A 15717-nucleotide genomic window follows, 5' to 3' on the forward strand; every position below is an offset into this window, starting at 1 on the left:
GCTTCCTTAAGACAGTGCTTTTTAAGGGCAGATATCTTCAGAAAAAAAGAATAGAAGCACAGCACAAAGCAACCTTTTCCCTTGGACGGAGGGCCAGCCCCTGACCTTCCCATCTTCCTTTCTTTTTCAAGCTGTACATGGTGCGGACCATGCTTGAATCGCTCATCGCAGACAAAAGCGGCTCCAAGAAGACCCTGCGGAGCAGCCTGGACGGACCCATCGTCCTCGCCATAGAGGACTTCCACAAGCAGTCCTTCTTCTTCACCCACCTGCTCAACATCAGTGGTGAGCCGCCCTGTCGGGGGCAGGGGGAGGGCTCCCAGGAACTAGAGCGGCTAAGGCTGTCGGGCCAGAAGTTGCAAAGAGACGTGATCATCTACCCAAAGGGGCACATTTTGCCACCAAAGAAAAAAGGCACACTTTCCAGTAGACTCTGGGAAAGGCCAGGCTCAGTCCAGCTATTCTGACTCAGCTAAATCTGGTAGATATCTGTAGCTAATTTGTTACGAAGTTCCCAGTAAAGCGGGATCACAAACAGGTGACACCCTCAGACACACGCAGGGACCAGGTCAGCCTTTTGCTTTTAAGCAGCAGCTCTGAGCTGATTAGTGCCCGTTGCTCCTAACAAAGGCGGCTCCCGGACTGCACCTGGATCCCAAGTCCCCCGCTCCACCTCTCCTGTCGGTGGGATGCATGTGCAGGTGGGACAGGGGTGGGGAGTGGAGGGAGAGCAGCATCCCAGGGTCCTGGGAGGTTGGTATTGAAAAGAGTGATCTTAAACAGCCCAAACTTCTCCATAGGGAGCAGCCTAGGAAGGGTCTTCAAGGCCTCTGTAAGGGATCCATAATTATCACAAGCAAGGGTCATGGCATGGCTGCAGTCCAGTTAAAAGCGGGCACCCGTAGATCTGTCTTGACACTTACAGCAAGCACACTTTGACACTTAGATAGCATGTTTTCAGGATGGCTTTGTAAGGACACGATGGAAATTGTAGGGGCATCTAAAGCTCTAAAACATCACTGCCCCCCGCCACACACACACCCACACACACACCCACACCCACACACACACACACACACACACACACACACACACACACACACACACACACACTGCTGGGTGAACAAACACTGTCTTCTATTTTTTTTTTTTATTTTTTGGCCACACTGCGCAGCTTGCGGGATCTTAGTTCTCCGACCAGGGATTGAACCCACGCCCTTGGCAGTGAAAGCATGGGATCCTAACCACTGGACCACCAGGGAATTCCCCAAACACTGTCTTCTAAATAGACGTTAGGCTGGCCTTCAGGTACAGGAGAGCAGGGTCTACTGATCGAGTCATATTCGTGAGTACCTGCTCTGTACCTAGCACAATGAAAGAAGAATAAAAGTTTAAAAAAACCCAGTAAGAACTAAGATCTTCGGGTGCTTCCCATGTGTAACCCAAGGCTCTCTCCCTTATGCTTCCAGAAGCCCTGCAGCAGTGTTGCGACCTCTCCCAGCTCTGGTTCCGAGAATTCTTCCTGGAGTTAACCATGGGCCGGCGAATCCAGTTCCCTATTGAGATGTCCATGCCCTGGATTCTAACAGACCATATCCTGGAAACCAAAGAACCTTCCATGATGGAGTAAGAGGCAGGGTTGGGCCAGCAAGGAGGTTCCCGAGGTGCAGGTAGAGGGCAGTTTGCCAGCCAGCGAGCCCTGTTCTTTCCAGAACTTTCCAGATGAGGCAGTGTGCCCCACCCAGGATCAAGTCACCACCAGATGTGACTCAGCCTTACAGAAAGGTTCAGAAATCTACCAGCCCAACTGCCCTTCCCAGACCTTGTGAGTCTCATAACAGCCACACTGGGAAAATTATCATCTCTTGGGGTAGGGAAGCTAATGGCCTTAACGGCCACCCGATTTCTTTTAGTCCCAGACTAATTTTTTTCAGGCCTTGCATTTATTAACATCATGGACTTTGATTTCTGTGGGCAGACAGTAAAGTAAGTCATTCCTAAGTGGAGGCTGGAAACATCCTAGACCCTGAAAGGGTCTCTTTTTCCTAACTCTGAATTTGTTCACCCAACTGTTCATATTTCCTAAGCAAGTTTAAATCTGCCTGCCTTAAGAGAGATCATTAGTGAGCTACTGGCCGTTGTTTTTCCCTCTTCAGATACGTCCTCTACCCTTTGGATCTGTACAACGACAGCGCCTACTATGCTCTGACTAAGTTTAAAAAGCAGTTCCTGTACGATGAGATCGAAGCTGAGGCAAGTGATTGCTTCTCCTTTTGTTCTTATAATCGTGTTCCAAGAGTCTGGACTTTTCAGATCTCTAGCTGGGCACAAAGTGGGGTGTCTTAGTCCATTTGGGCTGCTATAATGAAATACCACAGACTGCGGGGCTTATAAACAACAGAAATGTATTTCTCACAGTTCTGGAGGCTAGAAGTCTGAGATCAGGGTGCCAACCTGGTCAGGGGAGGGCCCTCTTCTGGGTCCCAGGCTTCTTGCCGTGTCCTTATGTGGTGGACGGGGCCAGGGAGCTCTCTGGGTCTCTTTTATAAGAGCACTGATCCCATTCATGAAGGCTCCATCCTCATGACCTCATCACCTCCCAAAGGCCCCACCTCCTAATTCCATCACCTTTGGGGGTTAGGATTTCAACACATGAATTTTGGGGGGGACACAAACATTCAGACCATAGCATGGGAGTTCAGTGACTTGCTTTGGAGACTGATCTTTATAAACATCATGATCATCAAAAGGGACCTAGAACAGGATAATAGTCTTTCTTTTTCAGATGTTTAGGGGTGGCAAACGTTAGAACTGCATGGGTAAAATTAACTTCTAATGGGTCTTTTACAGTTGGATTAATTGGCTAATAATAATAACAGTAATGCTACCTATCAATTATTATATGTTTACCGTTTGCCAGGTATAGTACTAAGCACTTTATGGACATTTTAAATAATCTTTACAGTAATTTAAGAAGTGTATGCTACTATTTTACAGATAGTAAATCTTAGAGTGTTCAACTATCCTTACCCCCACATCACACAGCTTACAGAGTCTCATTCTAGTACTGGTAGGATGGAAATAGCCATCCTCTCACCTATGAAGCTGTTGAATAGTCGCTCAATGGCTTTATTTCTGAAATCGTCAGGAAAGGCTGGGATATGCTGCAGTTACAGACAATCACACGTTCTTAGCAGCTTGGGACCAAAGGTTCATTTCTCCATTGCATGTTGGCTGGGGGCTCTGTTCTATGTAGTCTTTAATCTGGGATATTCACTAGCTGCCCTGGCAGGGGGACGTGTCAGGGTGAATCATACTCCGATACTTAAAGCTTCCACCTGGAAGTGACACATGTCATTGGTCAAAGCAAGTCTCATGGCAGTGCCTCCTTTCAAAGAGGAGCGAGGAAGTGCAGTCCTACCATGGGCCGGCAAGGACCAGAAACAGGGCATCAGCAGCCCTAAGGGCTATGAAATATCTCAATTTTGTCATCTGGAAATTGGAATGAGAGTCTCTGCTCCACCTAAGTACATGGGATTATATAAATGTAGAATGAGGTCAATTGTCACACAACTATAAGGCATTCTTATTTATAAAGGAAAGACGTAAGTGTTTTAGGACAAGCATTACCACCAAATTACTTTGAAAGTTTATGTATTTCAAAGAAAATCTAGTAGAGATGCTGCTTTCTTTCTAAATCTTCCAGTTGCTATGGGAGTTGAAAACCTTGATGGACCCCAATGCAAATCTATCCTGTTTGTCTCCTGAGCAGTACACAAACTTGGAAAGAAAGATTCCAGTAGACAAGTTAATTGGTTGCATCTCAGCTTGGACAGGTCCATTTTCCAATAAGATTTTAGACAGTCATGTTCTCCAACAGGTTGAAAACAAAAAATCTAGAGTGTCATATGTCCAAGTGACATTTTAAAAATAAATGTCAAGAAAGCACACAGACAAGCCCTGGGTAACACTGGAGGCCATGGAGCAGAAGTATAAATTGAGACCCCGAGCTCATGGCCTGCCCCCCTTTCTCTTCCCACCTTCAGACTCTGTTCTGAACCAGGAAGGGCCTGTGTGGATACACAAGCTTTGTCTCCCTCCTGTGCCCCAAAACGATGGCCCCTTGGCCAACCCCAGGCCCTAGGGGTGCACACACCTGCAGTGCAATCCACCCTCAGGGAGGAACCCAGGGAAAAGAGCACACAGGGCCTGGAAGGGACTTGGGCTATTTGGGCAAGAATATTCAAAGCTGGTTATAGAAGGAGGGCATGAGTTGGGCACCCTGCCCTGGATCCTACGGGTCCTTTGCCTGAAGGAGGCCCCCTTAGGGATCCTTGAAGCTCAAACTCCAGGGCAGAGGCCTTGGTTACCTGCATATGAGGACAACACTGCACACAGCACTGTGTTTTTATGTTCAGAATAACATTTAGTGTGTAAAATAAAAGATACGAAAGCTCTTTGAATAAAGAGTTAACCTTATGGAGCTGGGAGTTTGGTGCGAAAAGGATTGAAGATTAATCACCTAAATACAGGCTATTTCCTTTGAAGTTATACTGTTACCCTGCTACTATCAGAGCCCATCTCTTTAACGCCCCACCTTTGGCCGTTCCCTGCTCTTGCCATCGTTGGAGGATTTGGTTTCGATCCTCTAAGTCTGCTGTGAACTTTCTTCTCACCTGAGCATCACATTCTGCCACTGACATGATGAAACACTGAAAAGGCAAGACGGTCTCTTATGCATTAAAAACCAAAGATTTTTAAGCAAACTGGTTTTAAAAAGAGGTTTTAAAATTTTTAATGACCATCAACTTCTTCATTTGCAAAGCAAGGTAAAGTAAAATAAAAGGAAAAGACAAGAAATTCTATCGGGAGAGATGAGGGGACTGATATGTGTAATTACAGGATGTGAAGCCCTATCTGTGGCATTCCCCCTGGGCAGGCACCTTGTAACAGCCAGGAGGGGACCAGTGGGGACAGTGGTTCCTCAACAGCTTTTTGAATTTTGCTTTCTTTGTGCCTGTTGAGGACCTTGAGAGCAAGGGACTAGACTTCCCAAACTTAGTTGGCCACAGAATCTTCTTTTTTTTTTCCTGCAAAGCATCTTGCTTCACCTCACACTTCAAGCAGTCATGCACCACTGCCCCCTTCAGTTGCTGAAATTTCTCTAATAAAGCCGACAGACACCATTGACATTTCCTGCTTCTTCTTCACCAGGTGAACCTGTGTTTTGATCAGTTTGTCTACAAGCTGGCGGACCAGATCTTTGCTTACTACAAAGCAATGGCTGGCAGGTATGAGAGCCCCAGGGCTATGTGCAACAAAGCTTCCTAAGATTGCCACCTGGAAGGCAAGGTTCTCTGTTGCAAAACCTCCCTTCTCCTTTAGGACCTAAGGAAATCTGAGTGATTCCGTGGGCCTGGATTTGGTGCTAGAATGTAGGAGAAAGGGAAATAGGCAGATGTGGTGCTAGATCTCATGGAGCTTACAGTCTAGTGAGGAAAACAGACATTAATAAAAACTACTGAATGCACAGTGACAAGGGAGGTTCCTATGAAGGACAAACTAATGGGAATATATGACAGTTAAACCTGAACTAGTCTTTGGGATGGGTGACTGGAAGGGCTGTCCTGAGAAAGTAACATTTGAGTTCACATCTGAAGTTGATAGGACTTGATTAAGTAAAACTGGGTGAAGAGTAGGGCTAGAAATTGCAGGCAAAACAAACTACTTGTGCAAAGTCCCTGTGACAGAAGCATAAGTTGAAGAGCATGCCTACTTCTACTTTGTAGGGCTGTTGAGAGGATTAATGTGAATTAGTACACGTAAATGTCTCATTCACGGACCACAGAGTAGGCAGGCTGCACCGGTAAAGCTGGGCAGGTAGGCGGGGCCCAGGTCTTGCGGCCTTGTAGGCATTTGTCCTAGGAGGAGTGGAACACCACGGCGTAGTTTCCGAAGTATGACAGTGACCCAGTTTGATTTTTATTTTTAGAAGTTTGATCTTTTAATAACATTAAACTGTAGAGAATGGATTGGAGGTGAGCAAGAATGGGAGTATGAAGGCCAGACAGAAGGCCAAGGAAGAGGAGAGGTCTGGGCATGTCAAGTTTTACAGGCTCATTGGTATTGTCAGTATGGGTTGATGTATAGCCCTGAGAATTCCTGGGTTCGAGGAACCCATAATAGTACTGGTCCAAAAAAACCTGCCTACATAGATAGATAGATAGATAGATAGATAGATGATAGATAGATAGAGATAGAGATATTTCCCTTTTTATTGGAAATCCAAATGTACCGACCAGTAATTTCAAGGATTGTTACTTTTTTTCCCTACAATAAAAATTTGCTTTGTTTTGCTTTCAACAACTTGAGTTGTTCTGATGTATTTCAGACAGGAGGTGGTGTACAGATGCACAAGTGTCTGTAAACACAGACTGTGCATTAAATGAAGTGAATGGCTCTTAAGGATGTAAACTATAGAAAGCATATGCATGGGGTTTCGGGGAAAGCGCAGAGAGCACAGCCTTTCACAAAGGAGTCCCTTCACAAGTGTCTGGATTGAATTGCATGGGGTTCTAACAGTGAGCTGGGCTTCCAGCTTCTCTAAGATAATTTTCAGATATGCTGGTCCATGGTCTGTGTAAACAAACTCAGACTTGTCAAACCCTGGGTCCTCTATATATTTAGTTTACAAAATATCCTTATCTGAAATAGGAATCTTAATCTATATCCCTCCTTATAAGGTCTGTGGTTTGTCAAAGATACGGGAAGTTGGGGGAGATTGCGAGAAGTTGGGAGAGTCAGAGAGAGCACAGGAGGGGCAGAGTGATCTAGATCATTGCTGTCCATCAGAAATATAATGCAATCACAAATGTTGGGTCACAGATGTAATTTTAAATGTTTTAGTAGCCATATTTTAAAAATTAATTTAATACTATATTTTATATAATCCATTATATCTAAAATATTATAATTTCAACAGGTAACCAACAAAAAATTATTAAGGAAATAGTTTTCAATGTTTTTTTCCTAAGTCTTCAACATCTAGTGTGTATTTTATACTAATAGCACATCTCAGCCTGGACCCGCCACGTTTCAGGTGCTCAGTAAACTCACCTGGTGGGTGGCTAATGTATTGGACAGTGTAGATTTAGATGATGTCACTTTCCTGCTTAAAACCTTTCCGTGGCTTCAATTACATCTAGAAAACATCTAACCTCCTTACTGTGGCTTATATCATCCCCCATGGTCTGGCCCCTAGACTAACTTTATAAATTCACTTTTGCACCATACTCTCCAGCACACCTGCCCCTTATCTACACTGACCATTTTTCCTTTTTCTCAACGTACCAAGCTAATCATGCCTGAAAGATTCTTCCCCCAGATCTTTCCATTTTTAGCAGTTAGGTCTCTGTCCAACAGAACCTCTTTAGAGAGGCTTTCCCTGACCTCCTAACACCAAATGATCCTGTTTTATTATTTTCAGAGCACTTATTACTCTGCAATCCATGGCTCAGTGTAAAAGATCATAATAGAACATCTAATTCATAGGATTGTTGTGAGATTAAAAATGACTGCATGTACGTGTATGCCTGGTGAATAGTAAATACTATGCAGGTATTTACTATTATCTGAAATTATTTTATTCTTCTGCTTATTTATTTATTTTCAGTCTCTCTTTACTAGAACGTAAGCTCCATGAGGACAAGAACTTTGTATCCTCGGTACCGAGAATGTTTCCTGGGATATACTAAGCAGGCACTCAATTGCTTTTATGGTGAATGAATAAAAGCAAGATAGCATCTCAACTTCTGTGTTGCCTGTCTTTAACGCAGAAATTCTATTTCACATCTTGAGCTTTTTGGGCTGAAAAAAATTAGAAGAACTTTGCTCTAGATCAGAAAGAAATATTTAAAATATATAAGATAGCACTTCATGAGTAGGTCCTGTGGTTTGAAATACACATGGCTGGGTGATTGATCACCATTTACCGTCATGTTTACTGGCCTTATTTCACTTTTATCCCTTCCAGTGTCCTGTTGGATAAACGTTTTAGGGCTGAATGTAAGAATTATGGAGTCATCATTCCATACCCACCATCCAACCGCTACGAAACGCTGTTGAAGCAGAGACACGTCCAGGTATGGTGACAGAGGTGGAATGGGCAGGAGAGAGGAACTGTGACGTTAGCCTAGAGATTGGAAATCAGGACTGCTTACCATCTTCCCTGGGTATTGCCCCGCGTGGGCTGCTGACCATGGATATAACACCCCCTCAGAATCTTACAGTCAAGAGGCATCGGGCTTCCTTTGGTTCAAGTTCTAGGGTTCTCAGCCCAGCTGCCTTTCACCTCTGATGAGTAGCGGCCACCAAAGCCTTTGTCCTCCCATCATAAGCTGCAGCCCACCTCCTTCAGTCGGGACTAATGTTCAGAAATGGGTAAATCTACCCCTGAACAGAGCCCATTATGGTTTGTTTTTGTGGAGTTAGTCTCTGTTCACATTTGACCCCAGATGTAGAGGAAATTCTGCCAGGAGCTAGAAACATATCCCTGCTTAAAAATGTTCATGTGAGCCTGGCAGACAAAAATAGATGCTCCAGCAGACCTTGCCTCCTACTCCTAAGCCCTGCTGTCAGCCGCACAGTGTTGAAATGGCCTTCATGCTGTGACCTCTGCATGCTTATCCTGTGGTTCACGTGTTTGTGGAGAAGACTTGGGTGAAGGGAAGCAGGGCTGAGACTGAGAAGATGCCCTGGATAAAGAGGAGAGGATTTACCCTGGAAACCCTGGATATTCCCATTGCTCTGAGAAATCTAGAGAAATGGAGAATCGTAAGAGGGAAAAAACATTTTCACCTCTGCCAACAGTAAGGGCTCAAAGAGAGTTTTTCCTTCAGCCTCTCAGAAGATTACAGCTATCAGTTACCAGTGCAGCTAGAATTAGTCACAGGACATTAATCCTGAGGGCTTTGTGTGTGCTATAAGGAGCCTTAGTCAGTTGGTGGAAAATCTCTCCCAAAAGGGAAGCAGAAAAAAATAAAATAGTTAAGAATAATCCTTGGGCACCTAGCAAAGTGCAGTGCACGCAACAGGTACTCAATAAATGTTTATTGCTATCTACATAGCATCTGCAGTAATGCCGACGTGTACCCCAGTGGAAATTATCCTAAGCTATATTTTCCAGCCTGTAGTCAGCCCTTCTCCTCATGCTTTTAAATTCATCCCTGTAAAGGTACACGGTAGGCCCTCGCTGGGGGGACGGCTACTCCCTGGTGACTCTGAACTGGGGCACAGGACGGATACAGGAAGAACATCAAGGGTAGATTCAGGATGTCAGCAATGCATGGGGTACCAGAGTGTGTCCTGAGCCTCTTCCTACAGTCTGAATGCATCGTATTTTTCCTCAACTTTTTTTTTTAATATATCTTTATTGGAGTATAATTGCTTCACAATACTGTGTTAGTTCCTGTTGCACAACAAAGCTAATCAGCCATATGCATACACGGCCCCATATCCCCTCCCTCCCATCCTCCCTATCCCACCCCTCTAGGTCATCGCAAAGCACCGAGCCGATCTCCCTGTGCTATGCTGCTGCTTCCCACTAGCCAACTGTATTACATTCAGTAGTGTATATATGTCGAAGCTACTCTCACTTCGCCCCAGCTTCGCCCTCCCACCCCATGTCCTGAAGTCGATTTTCTGTGTCTACCTCTTTATTCCTGCCCTGCAACTAGATTCATCAGTACCTTTTTTTTTAGATTCCATATATATGTGTTAGCATACAGTATTTGTTTTTCTCTTTCTGACTTACTTCACTCTGTATGACAAGACTCTAGGTCCATCCACCTCACTACAAATAACTCAATTTCGTTTCTTTTTATGGCTGAGTAATATTCCATTGTATGTATGTGCCACATCTTCTTTATCCATTCATCTGTCAGTGGACATTTAGGTTGGTTCCATGTCCTGGCTATTGTAAATAGTGCTGCCATGAACATCGTGGTACATGTCTCTATTTGAATTATGGTTTTCTCCAGGTATGTGCCCAGTAGTGGGATTGCTGGGTCGTATGGTAGTTCTATTTTTAGTTTTTGAAGGAACCTTCATACTGTTTTCCATAGTGGTTGTATCAATTTACATTCCCACCAACAGTGCAGGAGGGTTCCCTTTTCACCACACTCTTTCCAGCATTTATTGGTTCTAGATTTTTTAATAATGTCCATTCTGACCTGCGTGAAGTGATACCTCATTGTAGTTTTGATTTGCATTTCTCTAATGATTAGTGATGTTGAGCATCCTTTCATGTGTTTGTTGGCAATCTGTATATCTTCTTCGGAGAAATGTCTATTTAGGTCTTCTGCCCATTTTTGGATTGGGTTGTTTGTTTTTTTGATATTGAGCTGCATGAGCTGCCTGTATATTTTGGAGATTAATCCTTTCTCAGTTGCTTCGTTTGCAAATATTTTCTCCCATTCTGAGGGCTGTCTTTTTGTATTGTTTATGGTTTCCTTTGCTGTGCAAAAGCTTTTAAGTTTCATTAGGTCCCATTTGTTTATTTTTGTTTTTATTTCCATTTCTCTAGTAGGTGGGTCAAAAAGGATCTTGCTGTGATGTATGTCATCTAGTGTTCTGCCTATGTTTTCCTCTGAGAGTTTTATAGTGTCTGGCCTTAACACTAAGGCCTTTAATCCATTTTGAGTTTATTTTTGTGTATGGTGTTAGGGTGTGTTCTAATTTCATTCTTTTACATGTAGCTGTCCAGTTTTCCCAGCACCACTTATTGAAGAGGCTGTCTTTTCTCCATTGTATATTCTCGCCTCCTGTATCAAAGATAAGGTGACCATATGTGTGTGGGTTTACCTCTGGGCTTTCTATCCTGTTCCATTGATCTATATTTCTGTTTTTGTGCCAGTCCCATACTGTCTTAGTTACTGTAGCTTTGTAGTATAATCTGAAGTCAGGGAGCCTGATTCCTCCAGCTCTGTTTTTCTTTCTCAACGTTGCTTTGGCTATTCAGGGTCTTTTGTGTTTCCATACAAACTGTGAAATTTTTTGTTCTAGTTCTGTGAAAAATGCCATTGGTAGTTTGATAGGGATTGCATTGAATCTGTAGATTGCTTTGGGTAGTGTAGTCATTTTCACCATATTGATTCTTCCAATTCAAGAACATGGTATATTTCTCCATCTGTTTATGTCATCTTTGATTTGTTTCATCACTGTTTTGTAGTTTTCTGAGTACAGGTCTTTCGCCTCCTGAGGCAGGTTTATTCCTAGGTGTTTTACTCTTTTTGTTGCAATGGTAAATGGGAGTGTTTCCTTAATTTCTCTTTCTGATTTTTCATTGTTGGTCTATAGGAATGCCAGAGATTTCTGTGCATTCATTTTGTATCCTGCAACCTTACCAAATTCATTGATTAGCACTAGTAGTTTTCTGGTGGCATCTTTAGGATTTTCTATGTGTAGTATCATGTCATCGGCAAACAGTGACAGTTTTACTTCTTCTTTTCCAATTTGGATTCCTTTTATTTCTTTTTCTTCTCTGACTGCTGTGGCTAAAACTTCCAAAACTATATTGAGTGGTGAGAGTGGACATTCTTTTCTTGTTCCTGATGTTAGTGGAAATGCTTTCAGTTTTTCACCATTGAGTATGATGCTTGCTGTGGGTTTGTCATATATGGCCTTTATTATGTTGAGGTATGTTCCCTCTGTGCCCATTTTCTGGAGAGTTTTTATCATAAATGGGTGTTGAATTTTGTCAAAAGCTTTTTCTGCATCTATTGAGGTGATCATATGGTTTTTATTCCTTAATTTGTTAATGAGGTGTATCACGTTGATTGATTTGCGTATATTGAAGAATCCTTGCTTCCCTGGGATAAATCCCACTTGATCATGGTGTATGAGCCTTTTAATGTGCTGTTGGATTCTGTTTGCTGGTATTTTGTTCAGGATTTTGACATCTGTGTTCATCAAAGAATAACACAGTAAACACACAGATATACTTTGTAGCCAGATTCATGATTATTCATGTTTTAACCACATTTGATTCACTTTCTTTTACTCATGTATGTGTTTTTTCTCTCTCATAAATATAGTAAGTGTAGTTTAAATATATGTTTATAGTATATATAATTTTAAAAACATATTTTCATATAAATATTAGGTTGACCAAAATGTTCATAACATCTTACAGAAAAATACCAAATGAACTTTTTGGCCAACCCACTATATTAAAATATATATTTTAATATACATACTTTTTTCTTAGCCAGTTGAAAGTAAGTTGGAGACATATGACACTTTACCACTGATACCTCAGCATGTATCTCCTAAGAACCAGGACATCCTTTCATCATCCATATAGAATTATCATACTCAGGAAATTTAATAATACTGTTTTCTTCATAGAGTCCCTATTTGTCCTGGTCATGTTCTTTATAATTTTAGTACAATTTCCTATCAGTGCATTGCATTTAGTTGTCATGTGCCTGTGCAAACAAACCTTAAGTAACCTTGTGTCTCCCTCTCTCTCTCTCTTCCATGCAGCTGTTGGGTAGATCAATTGACTTGAACAGACTCATTACCCAGCGCATCTCTGCCGCCATGTATAAATCCTTGGACCAGGCCATCAGCCGCTTTGAGAGTGAGGACCTGACCTCCATCGTGGTAAGAGATGGGGGCCCTTGTGAGTTCTGCTCTGGGACTTCTCAGACTAGAAGCCTCATTGGGGGTTGTTGTTAGCCTGGTACTGAGCTAGTTACAGAGAAGCAACGGGTCTCTTTCTCATCTGAATGAGACGGGAAAAAAAAAAAACGATTTAAAAAGAATAAGAGTAATCTTACCTTCCTGGTTGCCTAGAGGATAGGAGTGGAGGGGGGATCTTGAAATCTCTAGAAATGGCCAGCCCTGGGGCACAGCTGCTTGTCCTTTAGGATTCTACAGCTCCAGAAAGTAGCTGGGTGGTCCTAACAAACTAGGGAAGGTTACACAGCAGCGTCAGCTTTGTGGGTATGCAGTAGTCTAGAGCCCACAGAGGCTCTTGACTGGTTTAATGCTCTGCTGTCACCATCTTGGAATTCTTAATCATTTTCTAACAAGGGTCCCCACATTTTCATTTTGTGCTGGGACTTGCAAATTATATAATTGTTCCTGATGCACAAGCATGGGACAGGCCTGCTACCTTCTTTTATTAATCAGTAATTTGAACTACTCTCTGCTAATTCTTTCCAAGAATTAGAATAACTTGATTGATCAGTCTTTCAGTGAATCAAAGGAAGCTTTTAATGCTTCAAAAGCAGGTGAGTAGAAGGAATGAGAGAAGTAGAAAATCACCATTAGAACACCACAGTAGTAATGGTTGCAGGCAAGATCCAGTAACAGATGCTAAAATTAGTGGGCAGAACTTTGAGAAGAGTATTTTATGATTCTTCTTATTATGAGGTTTCTAGAATAGTGAGATTTATAGAGACAGAAAGTACAATGGTGTTTGCCAAGGAAGGGGGAGTTAGTGCTTAATGGGTACAGAGGTTCAGTTGGGGAGATTAAGAAGTTCTGGAGGTGGATGGTGGTGATGGTGGCACAACAATATGAATGTGTCTAATGCCACAGAAGTGTACATTTAAAAGGGTTAAAATGGTAAATTTTATGTTATCTATATTTCACCAAAGTTTTAAAATTACTCAAAAATTTTTAAAAAACTTAGAGAAGAAAAAGCATTCTTACATAGTCTCGAATTATCTCCTTCAAGATATTTATTAATTGCAAAGGGACGAATTCTAATTTTACAATGGGGAAATCTAGCAGACACCATCTTTTTTTTTTTTTTTGCAGAATATTTGTTATTATATTTATGTTTTCTCTTTTTTTTAACATCTTTATTGGAGTATAATTGCTTTACAATGTTGTGTTAGTTTCTGCTGTATAACAAAGTGAATCAGCTATACGTATACATATATCCCCATATCCCCTCCCTCTTGTGTCTCCCTCCCACCCTCTCTATCCCACCCCTCTAGGTGGTCACAAAGCACAGAGCTGATCTCCCTATGCTATGCGGCTGCTTCCCGCTAGCTATCTATTTTACATTTGGTAGTGTATATATGTCCATGCCACTCTCTCACTTCGTCCCAGCTTACCCTTCCCCCTCCCCCTCCCTGTGTCCTTAAGTCCACTCTCTACGTCTGTGTCTTTATTCCTGTTCTGCCCCTAGGTTCTTCAGAACCATTTTTTTTTTTTTTTAAGATTCCATATATATGTGTTAGCATACGGTATTTGTTTTTCTCTTTCTGACTTACTTCACTCTGTATGACAGACTCTAGGTCCATCCACCTCACTACAAATAACTCAATTTCGTTTCTTTTTATGGCTGAGTAATATTCCATTGTATATATGTGCCACCTCTTCTTTATCCATTCATAGCAGACACCATCTTAACCAAGCATGAAAGGTTAATATCACCAGAAATAAGGTATATTCATGTATCCCCTGATATGTATGCATAATGCAAAATGCATAATCTCAATCTAATCATGAGAATATATCAGATAAACCCAAATCAAATGGTATTCAAAAATGAACAATGCTTTTCAAAAGCATCCAGAACATAAAAGACAAAGAGATACTGAAATCTGTTAGAGATTGGGAAAGACTAAGGAGACATGACAACTCAGTGCAATGTGGGATTCTGGATTGAACCCTAAAATGGGAAAAAAAAAACCTTTGTGGGAAAAAATGGTGAAATTTGAATAAGTTCTGTCATTTAGTTCATAGAATTGTACCAATGTTAGTTTCCTACTTTAGGTAACTTATGTAAGAGGTTAACATTGGAGAAACTGGGTCAGGAATATGCAGGAAGTCTGCAGTTTTCACAGCTTTTCTGTAAGTCTAAAATTATTTCAAAATAAAAAGGGTTTTTTTTTTTTTTTAATGGACAAAGTGGTTTTTTAAAAAGGGACTGGGACTTCCCTGGTGGTGCAGTAGTTAAAAATCCGCCTGCCAATGCAGGGGAAATGGGTTCGATCCCTGTTCCAGGAAGATCCCACATGCCATGGAGCAACTAAGGCTGTGCGCCGCAACTACTGAAACCCACGTGCCTGGTAACAAGAGAAGCCACCGCAACAAGAGAAGCCACCGCAATGAGAAGCCTGCGCACCACAGCAAAATGTAGCCCCCCCTACTCACCCCAACTAGAAAAGGCCCGCGTGCAGCAACAAAGACCCAATGCGGCCAAAAAATAAGTTAAAAAAAAATTAAATAAAAAGAAAGAAAGAAAAAGGGACTAAGAACTAGGACTCTAGCATCAGAAAGACCTTGAGGTCCCAGTCCTGGCCCCGCCACTTAACTAGCTGGGTGATCTTGGGTGAGTTACTTATCTTATACTGCAAGCCTGTAGTACAATGGAGGAAATGTTAGAATCCACCTCATAGACGTGTCGAAAGGATGAAATGAGATACTGCCTGGAAAGAGCTTTGCATAGTTCCTTGCACTTAATGAAAACAGCTTATGAAAAAAGAGAAACATAGAAATTTTGGGCTACAAATGAGGTGCTCTCAGGGTAGATTCTCGGAAGCATTTCCAAGAGAACTTGACCCAACTGCCCACCTAAGTACTGGGTCACTGACTTTGAGAGACTATGATATAGCACAAGTTTTTCTGGGAAATCTACTTTAAGAAATATTTTTCTTTGCCAAATGTTAGCAGTGATTATCTCCAAGAGGTGGGATT

The 15717-nt window shown here is 42.1% G+C and overlaps 1 protein-coding gene across 6 annotated transcripts in view; it reads left to right on the top strand.

Moving 5' to 3' along the window:
* Positions 1-15717, top strand: part of CYFIP2 (cytoplasmic FMR1 interacting protein 2) — a 128538-nt gene that overhangs the window by 55114 nt on the left and 57707 nt on the right. For all 6 annotated transcript variants that reach the window (XM_082379054.1, XM_082379056.1, XM_082379059.1 and 3 more), the window contains 6 exons: positions 132-285; positions 1470-1626; positions 2157-2253; positions 5215-5291; positions 8033-8141; positions 12544-12663. In XM_082379054.1, coding sequence (XP_082235180.1) covers positions 132-285; positions 1470-1626; positions 2157-2253; positions 5215-5291; positions 8033-8141; positions 12544-12663 — 714 coding nt within the window. The remainder of the gene's footprint in view (positions 1-131; positions 286-1469; positions 1627-2156; positions 2254-5214; positions 5292-8032; positions 8142-12543; positions 12664-15717) is intronic.

Source organism: Balaenoptera borealis (genome assembly GCF_965194805.1).
Source record: "Balaenoptera borealis genome assembly, chromosome: 2".
NCBI lineage: Eukaryota > Metazoa > Chordata > Mammalia > Artiodactyla > Balaenopteridae > Balaenoptera > Balaenoptera borealis.